Raw genomic sequence first — 10903 nt, 5'->3', positions numbered from 1 at the left:
TTGATCTACCACGAGATCGTAATGGCTAAACCCTAGAAGTCTAGCCTGTATGACTATGGTAATGAGTATATGCTTTCCGGACTACACCCTTCGGTTTATATAGACACCGGGGGAATCTAGGGTTACATAGAGTCGGTTACATAAGAAGGAATCTTCATAGTTAGTCACCAAGCTTGCCTTCCACGCCAAGGAGAGTCCAATCCGGACACGGGTACAGTCTTCGGCCATCGTGTCTTCACAGCCCATCAGTCCGGCCCATGGATAACAGGCCGGACGCCCGAGGACCCCTTAGTCCATGACTCCCCCAGGTATCATCACTAAGCTTCCTCCTTCGTGGAGGAACTTTGCTACCTTACTGAAGCATAAGAGATAGGAGTTTTCCATTCCGGATCTCATTGGTACTCTTGATGTGGAAGAAAAGGCGAAAGCAAAGGAGACACGTGCTCGAGGTACTAAGGGAGGATCTAGTGCCAATCTGGTACAGAAGTAGAACTTCCAGCCCCACAAATTCAAGAACAATGGCAAGTTTGATGGTAAAGCAAAGTTTGATGTGAAGAACAAGGCTGTGCAGCACAAGAACTTCAAAAAGAAGAATGACAAAAAGAAAGGTGTTGGTCATGTGTGTGGGGATCCTGATCATTGGGCTCCTAGTTGTCCTAATCGCTATGACAAGCGTCATCCTGGGAAAGGTGGCAAGACCGCTAATGTTGTCATTGGAGACACTGACATGAAGGTGAAGGAAATATGCCCTAGAGGCAATAATAAACTTATTATTATTTTTCGATATATCATGATAAATGTTTATTATTCATGCTAGAAATGTATTAACCGGAAACATGATACATGTGTGAATACATAGACAAACAGAGTGTCACTAGTATGCCTCTACTTGACTAGCTCGTTAATTAAAGATGGTTATGTTTCCTAACCATAGACATGAGTTGTCATTTGATTAATGGGATCACATCATTAGGAGAATGATGTGATTGACTTGACCCATTCCGTTAGCTTAGCATTGATCGTTTAGTATGTTGCTATTGCTTTCTTCATGACTTATACATGTTCCTATGACTATGAGATTATGCAACTCCCGTTTACCGGAGGAACACTTTGTGTGCTACCAACGTCACAATGTAACTGGGTGATTATAAAGGTGCTCTACATGTGTCTCCGAAGGTACTTGTTGAGTTGGCGTATTTCGAGATTAGGATTTGTCACTCCGATTGTCGGAGAGGTATCTCTGGGCCCACTCGTTAATACACATCACTATAAGCCTTGCAAGCATTGTAACTAATGAGTTAGTTGCGGAATGATGTATTACAGAACGAGTAAAGAGACTTGCCGGTAACGAGATTGAACTAGGTATTGAGATACCGACGATCGAATCTCGGGCAAGTAACATACCGATGACAAAGGGAACAAACGTATGTTGTTATGCAGTTTGACCGATAAAGATCTTCGTAGAATATGTGGGAGCCAATATGAGCATCTAGGTTCCGCTATTGGTTATTGACCGGAGACGTGTCTCGGTCATGTCTACATAGTTCTCGAACCCATAGGGTCCGCAAGCTTAAAGTTCGGTGACGATCGGTATTATGAGTTTTTGTGTTTTGATGTACCGAAGGTAGTTCGGAGTCCCGGATATGATCACGGACATGACGAGGAGTCTCGAAATGGTCGAGACGTAAAGATCAATATATTGGACGACTATGTTCGGACACCGAAAAGGTTTCGGAAGGTTTCAGACATATACCGTAGTACCGGGGGGTTACCGGAACCCCCCGGGGAGTTAATTGGGCCTCATGGGCCCTAGTGGGAGAAGAGGAGGGGCGGCCAAGGGCAGCCGCGCGCCCCTCCCCTTCTAGTCCGAATTAGACAAGGGGGGGGCGCCCCCCTTTCCTTCTCTTCCTCTCTTCCTTCCTTCTCCCATCCTACTCCAACTAGGAAAAGAGGGAGTCCTACTCCCGGTGGGAGTAGGACTCCTCCCTTGGCGCCCCCTCCTCCTGGCTGGCCGCCTCCCCCTAGCTCATTTATATACGGGGGCAGGGGGCGCCCCATAGACATACAAGTTGATCTGTTGATCTCTCCCAACCATGTGCGGTGCCCCCCTCCACCATAATCCACCTCGATCATATCGTAGCGGTGCTTAGGCGAAGCCCTGCGTCGGTAGCATCATCATGACTGTCATCACGCCGTCGTGCTGACGAAACTCTCCTGCGAAGCTTTGCTGGATCGGAGCTCGCGGGACGTCATCGAGTTGAACGTGTGCTGAACTCGGAGGTGCCGTGCGTTCGGTACTTGGATCGGTCGGATCATGAAGACATACGACTACATCAACCGTGTTGTGCTAACGCTTCCTCTTTCGATCTACGAGGGTACGTTGACACACTCTCCCCTCTCGTTGCTATGCATCACCATGATCCTGCGTGTGCGTAGGATTTTTTTTGAAATTACTACGTTCCCCAACTGTGGTATCCGAGCCAGGTTTATTCGTAGATGTTATATGCACGAGTAGAACACAAGTGAGTTGTGGGCGATACAAGTCATACTGCTTACCAGCATGTCATACTTTGGTTCAGCGGTATTGTTGGATGAAGCGGTCCGGACCGACATTACGCGTCCGCTTACGTGAGACTGGTTCTACCGACGTGCTTCGCACACAGGTGGCTGGCGGGTGTCAGTTTCTCCAACTTTAGTTGAACCGAGTGTGGCTACGCCTGGTCCTTGTGAAGGTTAAAACATCACTAACTTGACGAACTATCATCGTGGTTTCGATGCATAGGTAAGAACGGTTCTTGCTCAGCCCGTAGCAGCCACGTAAAACTTGCAACAACAAAGTAGAGGACGTCTAACTTGTTTTTGCAGGGCATGTTGTGATGTGATATGGTCAAGACATGATGCTATATTTTATTGTATGAGATGATCATGTTTTGTAATGGAGTTATCGGCAATTGGCAGGAGCCATATGGTTGTCGCTTTATTGTATGCAATGCAATCGCCCTGTAATTGCTTTACTTTATCACTAAGTAGTAGTGATAGTCGTAGAAACAATAGTTGGCGAGACGACAACGATGCTACGATGGAGATCAAGGTGTCGTGCCGGTTACGATGGTGATTATGACGGTGCTTCGGAGATGGAGATCACAAGCACAAGATGATGATGGCCATATCATATCACTTATATTGATTGCATGTGATGTTTATCCTTTATGCGTCTTATTTTGCTGTGTTTGACGGTAGCATTATAAGATGATCTCTCACTAAATTTCAAGGTAAAAGCGTTCTCCCTGAGTATGCACCATTGCCAAAGTTCGTCGTGCCGAGACACCACGTGATGATCGGGTGTGATAAGCTCAACGTTCATCTACAACGGGTACAAGCCAGTTTGCACACGCAGAATACTCGGGTTAAACTTGACGAGCCTAGCATATGCAGATATGGCCTCGGAACACTGAGACCGAAAGGTCGAGCGTGAATCATATAGTAGATATGATCAACATAGTGATGTTCACCATTGAAAACTACTCCATTTCACGTGATGAACGGTTATGGGTTAGTTGATTGGGATCATGTGATCACTTAGATGATTAGAGGGATGTCTATCTAAGTGGGAGTTCTTAAGTAATATGATTAATTGAACTTAAATTTATCATGAACTTAGTACCTGATAGTATTTTGCATGTATATGTTGTTGTAGATAGATGGCCCGTGTTGTTGTTCCGTTGAATTTTAATGCGTTCCTTGATAAAGCAAAGTTGAAAGATGATGATAGAAATTACACGGACTGGGTCCGTAACTTGAGGATTATCCTCATTGCTGCACAGAAGAATTACATCCTGGAAGCACCGCTAGGTTCCAAACCTGCTGCAGGAGCAACACCAAATGTTATGAACGTCTGGCAGAGCAAAGTTGATGACTACTCGATAGTTCCGTGTGCCATGCTTTACGGCTTAGAACCGGGAGTTCAACGACGTTTTGAACGTCATGGAGCATATGAGATGTTCCAGGAGTTGAAGTTAATATTTCAAGCAAATGCCCGGATTAAGAGATATGAAGTCTCCAATAAGTTCTACAGCTGCAAGATGGAGGAGAATAGTTCTGTCAGTGAGCATATACTCAGAATGTCTGGGTATAACAATCACTTAATTCAACTGGGAGTTAATCTTCCGGATGATAGTGTTATTGACAGAATTTTTCAATCACTGCCACCAAAATGCCCTCCCACCACTCCACGTCACGAGATTTTTCTACTTTCCCAAAATGCCCTCCCACCGCTCCACTCGCTCCCTGTCTCGCTCCACTTGCACCACTCCTCTCGTCTGCCTCTCCTCACGCCCGCCACTCCCAGATCCCCTCCTCTCGCCCGCCTCTCCTCTCCTCCCATCGCCGGTCTCTCCTTTCCTCCCAACAACGCCGGACTCTCCTTCTCCTTGTCGTCGCCAGCTTCCTCCCACGGTGTGACCCCGTTTTCTCCCACGGCGAGCGCCAGAAATCCAACACGCCGAGGTCAAAAGACTACCTTTTTAGCGCCGGCGGCGAGCTTCTGGGCGGCGGAGGCGCTGGGTCCGCGTGCGCTAGCGCTGGATCCGCGCGCGTCGATGATGGATCCGCGTGCCCCGACGCCAGTGACGAAGTCACGCTGGATGTGGAGCAGCGTCGCGGCGGCGGAGCAGTGGCGGAGCAACGGAGCGGTGGAGCGGCGGGGCGACAGTGGAGCGCCTACTCATGAGCTGAACCTCAAGGTAATGAATCGATCCCTATCTCCATGGCCTGGCCACTCACAGGGGTTAATGAGTGTGCGCTGGAGGAGGAGGCGGCCGTGTAAATGTTGCTGTACTTAGCTACAGATGTTGGTGTACTCATCTGCGGTGGTGCAGAGGATTTTGTTCTTCCTGTGAACATTAGTTGAACTATGCTTCCTATGTGACCTGCCGACAAAATCCATATTGGAGGAGCTGTGAAAAGTGAAATGTAAAGGAAATTAATCCATATTTTTGTACTACTCCAAATCTAAAATGTTTAGATTTGTTTCTTAGGTGTAGATTTCTGACAAAAGGGAGGAGGAGTATAGCACTAGCTTGCACTGCAGTAGCTTGAATTGGTAATTTGGAGTACTCTAGTGATGCTTGCTTAAAACTAGAGTAGCAGTAACTTGTGCTTTTGCAGCAGTGTCCTCCCTTCCTCTCTTCTTTTCAGTAAAGTGTACTCCTGTAGGAGTATAACTTTAACTTGCATTAGCAGTAGCAGTTAACTTGTGCTTGCATTAGCAGTAGCATTTTTCTTGCTGGAGTAGAAACCTTTTTATGTTACTCATGTAGCCCTGGAGTAAATTGTCTTCTTCTCTCTTTAGAAAATTTGTACACCAACTTCTATAGTTTTGTCATGGTGCAGCTTCTGTAGTTTTGTTAAACTTCAGAAAATTTGTCTTAGTTCTACATGTGCTTCTTCAGAAAATTTATGAAGACAAAATTTAGTTTGTGTAGCTCGTAGCTGCCCCCCGCGCTGAATTTAGTTTACTAAATATCGCTGATGAACATATCTGCAGTAGGTCTCTGCCTGATGAACTGCAACACTGTATCATTGCGAGGGTAAAAGGTTTTTTTTGACTAAATTTGGTGTTAACTGTATCCTTGCAGACAATTGGATTTATCGCCGGGCTAGTGCTATGCTTGAAGTCACTGGTCATCGCTTCATGGAGTCATGGGCGACGGGGCCCTCTAGAGTTCACGCAGAGTTATCTCAGATGTCTGTTGTTTTGACAGGGATATTCAGTGTTTATTCAGCCACACTCGGTGTCTTGTGTTTGATCTCTTTGCAATGCAGTAACGGCACGACACCCTGAATCACCCACATCCTGGGAGGACACCTGACACAAGGTAGTTAGAATTCCTTGTTCTGTTTAAAATAAGGCATGTGGTCGGGGTATGTTGCTTAGAGTAATTTTGAACAAGATTTAACTTGTCATTTTTGCTTGAAGTAATTTTGCTTGGAGTATTTTTCAGCAGGTATTATGAACATGCAAGTATTCTGAACATGAAACTGTTCCTTTAATTTTTCAGCAAGTATTATGGACATGCATTTGATTCAGTTTGATTACTGAACATGATAGCTACTCAAAGAAATTTTGTTTGCTTGCACTTGAGTACTTAAACTTGCACACAACACTAGTTCAGCAATTTTGTCTTCATTTTCAGTAGCGGAAGTAAGTTGTGAATGCTTTAACTTCTCTTCTCTTCTTCTATTTTGACCACTGAAACTTTAAACTGTTCCTCTCCTACTCTTCTCATAAGAAAATTTTCATACTCCTCTCCTTTACTCAAAACAAGGAGTACAAAATGAGGAGTACAATACAAATAAAAAAATCAAAAACTTATCACAACAAGGAATTACACAAATGATCATACACATGAGAAGTTCAAATGATCATACAATTTTTTTTCTTCAAAACTTATCACAACAAGGAGGTACACGAAATGATCATAGTACAAATGTCGAGTTTACAAAATTATCATAGCCACATCTCATACAAATGATCATAGCCACTTCTCATATAAATGATCATAGTCACATCTCATACTCCACACAAGCCTTTTGCAAACATGTCTCGAGGAGTTACATATACTCCACATAAGCCTCATCTCTAGGGTTTACATATACTCCGCACAAACAAGGAGTTACACATACTCCACGCAAATAATCACAAGCATCTCAACAAGCAACTCCTCAAGCATCTCAACAAGCATCTCAACAAGCAACTCAATAAGCAACTCCTCAAGCATCTCCTCAAGCAACTCCTCAAGCATCTCGACAAGCATCTCAACAAGCAACTCCTCAAGCATATCAACAAGCATCTCAACAAGCAACTCCTCAAGCATATCAACAAGCATCTCAACAAGCAACTCCTCAAGCATCTCGACAAGCATCTCGACAAGCATCTCAATGGAAATAAGAAGCTTGATGCTGCTTATCAAGAAGCTCAGGCAAAGGGCTCTAGCTGCCCTATATTCTTGTTTTTCTCAATAAGGACGTTCTCCACACTTGCTATTGCTTTATGAATGTTCAGTTTGATTTCCTTGGGCTAATTGAATCTCCTTTCTTATAAACTTTTAGGTGAATACAAGTGGACAGTTTGTTGGTGTTGCTGAAATGACTGGTCCTGTTGATTTTGAAAAAACTGTAGAGTACTGGCAACAAGACAAGTGAAATGTTCATTCTCTGTCAAGTGGCACATTGTCAAGGATGTTCCCAACAGCATTCTCAAGCACATCATCCTAGAGAAAAACGAGGGCAAACCGGTCACAAACAGCCGTGACACACAGGATGTAAGTGTCGATGAATGTAAGATCCCAGCCAGCATGCTTGTAGGAGATGCTGGTTCTGTAGCAGATGCCTGGTTTTTTATGCCGCTTTGGAGATGAAGAAGTTGATTAAGCTAAGCTAAGCTAGAATGAGCTAATCGGTCTATTTTGTTGGGGAGGTAGGGGAGGCTGGAATCCAATAGCCAGCCTGCGTACCCACCAAATTGAGGTTCTCATAAGTCGCAAGAAACCAGTAGGCACTGGCCACTGCAGTGACTGCTGTCTGTCCGACATTACTCTTTTTTCCTCCATTCAGTTGCACCTACCATCTCAATATCATCATCCATTGCTTGCCTGGACCAACGCCCAGCTGCCACCACTTCAGTGCACCGTGCCGACTTGTGCGTGCATGGCAACATGGGTCGTCGACATTGTTGAAAATTTCTGAAGGTTTTTCCTGGTGCGTGCAGGTGGTGTCGACGGAGGCGCGGGCGATGCACAACGTGGGGCTGGCGGCGTCACCGACGGCGCGCTCAAGGTCGCCGCATGCTGCAAGCACTACACCGCCTACGACGTCGACAACTGGAAGGGCGTCGAGCGATACACCTTCGCCGTAAAGGTACTGCTACCTACCACTATGATCAGCCCGCTTCACTTCAGTGTAGCTACATAGGTACAATAGCTTATTTTGGGTTACTTTGCCTGCCTGGCTGCCATGATTGGCTGGATGGCGATGTTTGTATCAGGGAGTTTGTTGACAAGAGCTCCACACTGACTACTATCAGGTTCAAGGAGACTTGTTATCACAGTCACTGCTCGGATCCAGTTAGGCAAACAAAATTTGCTGGGAACTCCAGTGCATAACAAAATTTGCTGGGGGTATTCAGTTTACTTACAAAATTTGCTACAATTTATGATCTGCTACTCCTATTATCTGAAATGCCAGAGTTTATGATCTGCTAGTCCTTTTGTTCAAATTACTTACTCCATCGGTACTCTATCACTTGAATCAAATTATTAGTTCAAACTTAGTGATTTCTCTGAATTATTCTACCAAATTCAGTTATACTCTTGACTACACTTGAATCAGTACATCTCTTGAATCACTTGAGTTTTGTTTATGCTTGCAGTTTGTTTCCAGCGACAGCAGAGAGATGTACTCCAGCAGAGGATCAAATGATCAGAGAGAGGAGATGAACCTAGGCATCAGCCGAGCCCAGCAGCAGCTCCTGGACGTGGGAGAGGAGGAGTGCCTGCGCCTGGATGTAGTGGCCGGTGGTGGGTACGGAGGTGGAGGTGGAGGAACAACCTGTGCTCGCCTCCACCTGGGCGCGGGCCAGGAGGAGCCCCTGTGCGTGGGCGGCAGCAGAGTACCAGCTCTACTCCAGCGGCGGCAGCGCCAGGGCAGGGGGCAGAGGAGGTGGAGGTGGAGGGCGGAGGTGGAGGTGGAGGTGGAGGCGGAGGTGGAGGTGGAGGGCGGAAGCGGAGGTGGAAGACGATCGATCGGGGATTCAAATTTTGAACGAGGGGTATTCAGGTCAATTGTCAGGTTTTCACCTGGTCGGAACAGAAGCCCTAGCGACCTATATTTCGGAACGGAGGGAGTACATGTTATTGATGTGTACCTTACTAGAGCTTGCAGTAGCACCTGGGTATTTGATACTGGTTCTGTTGCTAATATTTGCAACTCGAAACAGGGACTACGGATTAAGCGAAGACTGGCTAAGGACAAGGTGACGATGCGCGTGGGAAATGGTTCCAAAGTCGATGTGATCGCCGTCGGCACGCTACCTCTACATATACCTTCGGGATTAGTTTTAGACCTAAATAATTGTTATTTGGTGCCAGCGTTGAGCATGAACATTATATCTGGATCTTGTTTGATGTGAGACGGTTATTCATTTAAATTTGAGAATAATGGTTGTTCTATTTATATGAGTAATATCTTTTATGGTCATGCACCCTTGAAGAGTGGTCTATTTGTGTTAAAGCTCGATAGTAGTGACACACATATTCATAATGTTGAAGCCAAAAGATGCAGAGTTGATAATCATAGTGCAACTTATTTGTGGCACTGCCGTTTGGGTCATATTGGTGTAAAGCGCATGAAGAAACTCCATACCGATGGACTTTTGGAATCACTTGATTATGAATCACTTGGTACTTGCGAACCCTGCCTCATGGGCAAGATGACTAAAACGCCGTTCTCCAGAACAATGGAGCGAGCGACAGATTTGTTGGAAATCATACATACTGATGTATGTGGTCCGATGAATATTGAGGCTCGCGGCGGCTATCGTTATTTTCCCACCTTCATAGATGATTTGAGCAGATATGGGTATATCTACTTAATGAAACATAAGTCTGAAACATCTGAAAAGTTCAAAGAATTTCAGAGTGAAGTAGAAAATCATCATAACAAGAAAATAAAGTTTCTACGATCTGATCGTGGAGGAGAATATTTGAGTTACGAGTTCGGTCTACATTTGAAACAATGCGGAATAGTTTCGCAACTCATGCCACCCGGAACACCACAGCATAATGGTGTGTCCGAACGTCGTAATCGTACTTTACTAGATATGGTGCGATCTATGATGTCTCTTACTGATTTACCGCTATCGTTTTGGGGTTATGCTTTAGAGACGGCTGCGTTCACGTTAAATAGGGCACCATCTAAATCCGTTGAGACGACTCCTTATGAACTGTGGTTTGTCAAGAAACCAAAGTTGTCGTTTCTTAAAGTTTGGGGGCTGCGATGCTTATGTGAAAAAGCTTCAACCTGATAAGCTCGAACCCAAATCGGAGAAATGTGTCTTCATAGGATACCCAAAAGAGACAGTTGGGTACACCTTCTATCACAGATCCGAAGGCAAGACTTTTGTTGCTAAGAATGGATCCTTTCTAGAGAAGGAGTTTCTCTCGAAAGAAGTGAGTGGGAGAAAAGTAGAATTGGATGAGGTAACTGTACTTGCTCCCTTATTGGAAAGTAGTTCATCACAGAAACCGGTTCCTGTGACATCTACACCAATTAGTGAGGAAGCTAATGATGATGATCATGAAACTTCAGATCAAGTTGCTACCGAACCTCGTAGGTCAACCTGAGTAAGATCCACGCCACAGTGGTACGGTAATCCTGTTCTGGAGGTCATGTTACTAGATCATGACGAACCAACGAACTATGAGGAAGCGATGATGAGCCAAGATTCCGCAAAATGGCTTGAGGCCATGAAATCCAAGATGGGATCCATGTATGAGAACAAAGTGTGGACTTTGGTTGACTTGCCCGATGATCGGCATGCCATCGAGAATAAATGGATCTTCAAGAAGAAGACAGACGCTAACGGTAATGTTACTGTCTACAAAGCTCGACTTGTTGCGAAAGGTTTTCGACATGTTCAAGGAGTTGACTATGATGAGACCTTCTCACCCGTAGCGACGCTTAAGTACGTCCGAATCATGTTAGCTATTGCCGCATTTTATGATTATGAAATTTGGCAAATGGATGTAAAGACTGCATTCCTGAATGGATTTCTGGAAGAAGAGTTGTATATGATGCAACCTGAAGGTTTTATCGATCCAAAGGGTGCTAACAAAGTGTGCAAACT

At 45.1% G+C, this 10903-nt stretch overlaps 1 protein-coding gene and 1 long non-coding RNA gene across 2 annotated transcripts; both read left to right on the top strand.

Annotated features, from left to right (window-relative positions):
- Positions 1–4246: 4246 nt before the first annotated feature.
- LOC109735246 (uncharacterized) lies at positions 4247–6051 on the top strand. The gene is made up of 2 exons (XR_002226081.3): positions 4247–4742; positions 5637–6051. It is a non-coding gene; the product is annotated as an uncharacterized lncRNA (long non-coding RNA).
- An 888-nt stretch (positions 6052–6939) lies between these two features.
- On the top strand, positions 6940–9255 carry LOC141033655 (uncharacterized). The gene is made up of 5 exons (XM_073506280.1): positions 6940–6980; positions 7181–7322; positions 7615–7699; positions 7769–7917; positions 8429–9255. The coding sequence occupies exons 1-5, from the start codon at positions 6940–6942 to the stop codon at positions 9185–9187; spliced, it is 1176 nt and encodes a 391-aa protein (XP_073362381.1). The 3' UTR covers positions 9188–9255.
- Positions 9256–10903: the final 1648 nt, after the last annotated feature.

Source organism: Aegilops tauschii, chromosome 1 (genome assembly GCF_002575655.3).
Source record: "Aegilops tauschii subsp. strangulata cultivar AL8/78 chromosome 1, Aet v6.0, whole genome shotgun sequence".
NCBI classification, from domain to species: Eukaryota; Viridiplantae; Streptophyta; class Magnoliopsida; order Poales; family Poaceae; genus Aegilops; species Aegilops tauschii.
Note: the sequence above shows the minus strand (reverse complement) of the source record. Positions and strands in the feature narration are given on the sequence as shown.

What these genes read in the sequence shown, in the direction of transcription:
- LOC141033655 (XM_073506280.1), top strand. Translation starts at nt 6,940, where the DNA reads ATGGAAATAAGAAGCTTGATGCTGCTTATCAAGAAGCTCAG. An exon ending in CTGCTTATCAAGAAGCTCAG is followed by an intron (nt 6,981 to 7,180) that starts GCAAAGGGCTCT and finishes AAAAAACTGTAG; the next exon opens with AGTACTGGCAACAAGACAAG. An exon ending in TCAGTGCACCGTGCCGACTT is followed by an intron (nt 7,700 to 7,768) that starts GTGCGTGCATGG and finishes TGGTGCGTGCAG; the next exon opens with GTGGTGTCGACGGAGGCGCG.